The sequence below is a fragment of the Papilio polytes genome, unplaced genomic scaffold (assembly GCF_000836215.1).
Source record: "Papilio polytes unplaced genomic scaffold, Ppol_1.0 DF820956.1, whole genome shotgun sequence".
NCBI classification, from domain to species: domain Eukaryota; kingdom Metazoa; phylum Arthropoda; class Insecta; order Lepidoptera; family Papilionidae; genus Papilio; species Papilio polytes.
The window spans coordinates 829,375-832,680 of NW_013528248.1; the positions used below are offsets into that span (position 1 = coordinate 829,375).

General features: G+C 31.4%; 1 protein-coding gene across 1 annotated transcript in view; it reads right to left on the reverse strand.

Moving 5' to 3' along the window:
- The window catches only part of LOC106109946 (Down syndrome cell adhesion molecule-like protein Dscam2), a 106,801-nt gene that overhangs the window by 42,105 nt on the left and 61,390 nt on the right, over positions 1–3,306 (reverse strand). The window contains exon 8 of the mRNA XM_013291604.1: positions 2,024–2,054. Within this exon, the coding sequence (XP_013147058.1) occupies positions 2,024–2,054 (31 nt within the window). The remainder of the gene's footprint in view (positions 1–2,023; positions 2,055–3,306) is intronic.

The following is a 3,306-nucleotide window of genomic DNA, read 5'->3' on the forward strand; positions in this document are numbered from 1 at the left end:
GATGGATGACGAATAGCACATATTACCGAAAGACTGGATTCCACACCCTTCATGTAGTATTGTGTTATTCAATTCGATGTTTTTAAGATAGCATATTTATATCTATACTAATATTATAAAGAGGAAAGATTTGGATTTTTGTATGTAATTGTTTCACGCAAAAACTACTAGGCCGATTTTAAAAATACTTTCACCCTCAGAAAGGTAATTTATCTGTGAGTGACATAGGCTATCTATTTTATTATAATTTTAATTAAACGCAGGCGAAGTTGCGAGCAACAGCTAGTTATTATGTATGAAGCAACCGGCAACTTAACTTAGGCGTAGTTCGTTACATTAATAGTCTCTAAGCTCCTTTGTATCAAGAAATTAGTAAATATTCATTTAAAACTTCAGATGTGTTCATCTTCTTGCTTTTTTTTATTACGTGGTGGCAAACAAGGAAGCGGTCACCTTAAACCACCACAATGGCGAAGCGACCGCTGCCCATAGACATCTGCAATTGCAGATGCGTTGCCTACCCTTAATCGATGGAAAAGGAGACTTACATAAAGAGCATATTTCCCCTTTCTATGCGTCTCCTCCACTGCCAAATCCACTTTTCCTTCCCATCCTTGCTTGAACAATGATCCTGTTTCCGAACAGCACCAAATTCGGGCAAATAAAATTTAGAATCAAACTTATTCGTTGACTTCGATAAAATGTACAGTAAGTTGTTCGATACGGATTTTATTTCCTATTTACATTTCTTCGATAATGAAAATGGAAATAGATTTTAAAGAATTCATTTTACGACAAAATCCTGAATGTTTGAAGGATTTGATTACGGACCGAACACTTAAGTTTTATTTTTTTTACTTGCTTTCATCCGCGTGGGATTAAAAAAAGTGAGTAGCCTGTATGTTCTTCTAGATTATACTCTACATCTAAAAAAATATCATCGAAATCCGTTCAGCCGTTTAGGCTACAAACTTTAACAAACATCCATCTATCTATCCATGCATCTAAACTTTCATATTTATAATATTAGTATGAAGTATGATTAGAAATCAACAAAACGCAGTAGTAGGAAAACATTTAAAAGTTAATCCAAGTATATAATATATATTATAATATAATAAATAGTAAATTAATTACTAGCTGTTGCTCGCGACTTTGTCCGCATGTAATTAAAAAACGTAGCCTATGTCACTCACAGATAAATTACCTTTCTAACAGTCAATTTTTTTAAAATCGGCCTAGTACTTTTTGAATTATTTCAATACTTACAAAAATACAAATCTTTCTTCTTAATAATATTAGTATAGATTGATAGATAAATATGACACGAGACGGCTAATATATAAAATAAATGCAGTTCATTAAAATCTAACCTAAAAACTTAAAATGAATTCGGTAATTTAAAAAAATGCGCGTCAAATGCAGAACTAGCAAGATGTAATAAGAATCAAACGTCAGTTATTTTAAATTGAAAATCTACAGAAATCGTTTCACTTCGAACTTTATTCACTTTTCAATTCGTTAACGTAAATTGAAAAGTGTTATATTTTGTTTTTAAATCGATACTCGCTGAAGAAAACTCTATTTCATATCTATACTATTATAATAAAGCGTAAACACACACTTCTTTGTTGCCTAAGATGTTAGCAATAACAGCATATTTTTGAATAATTCTTTCTTTAATGAAAATCCCTACACTCACGTCACGCTTTAAGCTATATATTTTAACGTCATTAAACTTAAGGGGTAAATATTTTGAATAAAAACCCCAATGTGGGAAAAAGACCAGAAGTTGCTGCCAACATCAAGGAAGCAAGATTGCCATAGTAAGATATTTTGACATTTGCTATTGATAATTTGACAAATGTAAACAATAAAATAAAATTTTCATAATTTCATGCGGATGAAGCCGCACGGGAACAGCTAGTTTACATATAAGCAAGTTATATTATGCATTTAAAAAGTTTTCAAACTTTGATAAACATCCAATAAATCAGACTAGGAAAAAATAGTTTGTACTCACGTTGTAATTGATGTATTTCTGTTGACAGTACCTGAAAGTATACAAAAACATCTTTGTTAACCTTCAAAATAAATAAAGCAAAACTTATGAGTCTTCTAATAAAGAAAATTTTAAACCCTTAAATACTTAATTTTCGTACGCAAAGAATTTAGTTTCATATTTTTCTGCAATAATTTGAGGTTATTTTTATTTACCAAGCTATACATTCTGTCTGGTAGAATAAACATTTGTAGTGTATATTAAAAAAAAATCCGTTACTTTTTATAATTAATTACTTATACTAGCGACTACAAGCGTTGTTTCGGAAGCAGATGCACTTTAATAAACGCGATCTGTCAGATGACGTCACCGCTGACGTAAGCGGCGGGCGGAATTGCGACCGAAAACAGTTTTAATTGCAAAACGGGGCGATGTTAAATGTTACGCAGTGGCAGGATGTTTTCTAGAAAAGGTTATTACTCTCACTGTAGTGTTTTTATTTTTAATTGAAAGTATGAGATTCGATTTAATTAATAATTGTTTAGGTTTTAAGGAATAATATTGCAATAAATTACTAATAGAATATTTGCTATTTTAAATGACTAGGCGTAAATAAAAATATTTTATCTAGGTAGCATTGTATTTATAAATCCATTGTTATTCCAACAAATCTAATTTAGGTTACACAATATGTTTTTATATGAATTTAACATGAATATTATTAACCAAGGTCGGATTACAAGTGTGAAAATAATGGTCCCCCAAATAACTTTGCCAATTAACAAGTCGACTAGCGACGGAAAATCTTTGATAAGGTGCCATTTCTCTGAAATTATTAAGGGCTCTAAGAGGATTATATATAAAATTTCTTTTAATCTTCCTAATATTATAATTGCGAAATTTTAGATGGATGGATGGATGATTGTTAGTATTTGTGGATTAGTATTTGCAGATTAAATTTATTTTACACCACAGTTATCAGACTGTACGGAATTACTTCCACTTCTCGCCTGTCTTCTGTGTGGTCGTGGTATTGCACCGGGCGAGCTGACACATTCGTGCGAAGATGTTAAAGCGGGCTATACCACTGTTAATATTATAAGTAAAAGTTATATTATTGTCAATAAATAAAATAGGTTATCGCAGCGTTCATTAATATAATACACAAATCAATTAATTGTTTTCAATTTGCGAGTTCGTATTTATTGAATTATGTCAATCTGTGTCCATTGAAGCTGTAGGGCGGCCACACTTGACTAAACTATCGCACACTGTCGTGCGATTGTCGATTGTTTCGCAGCCAA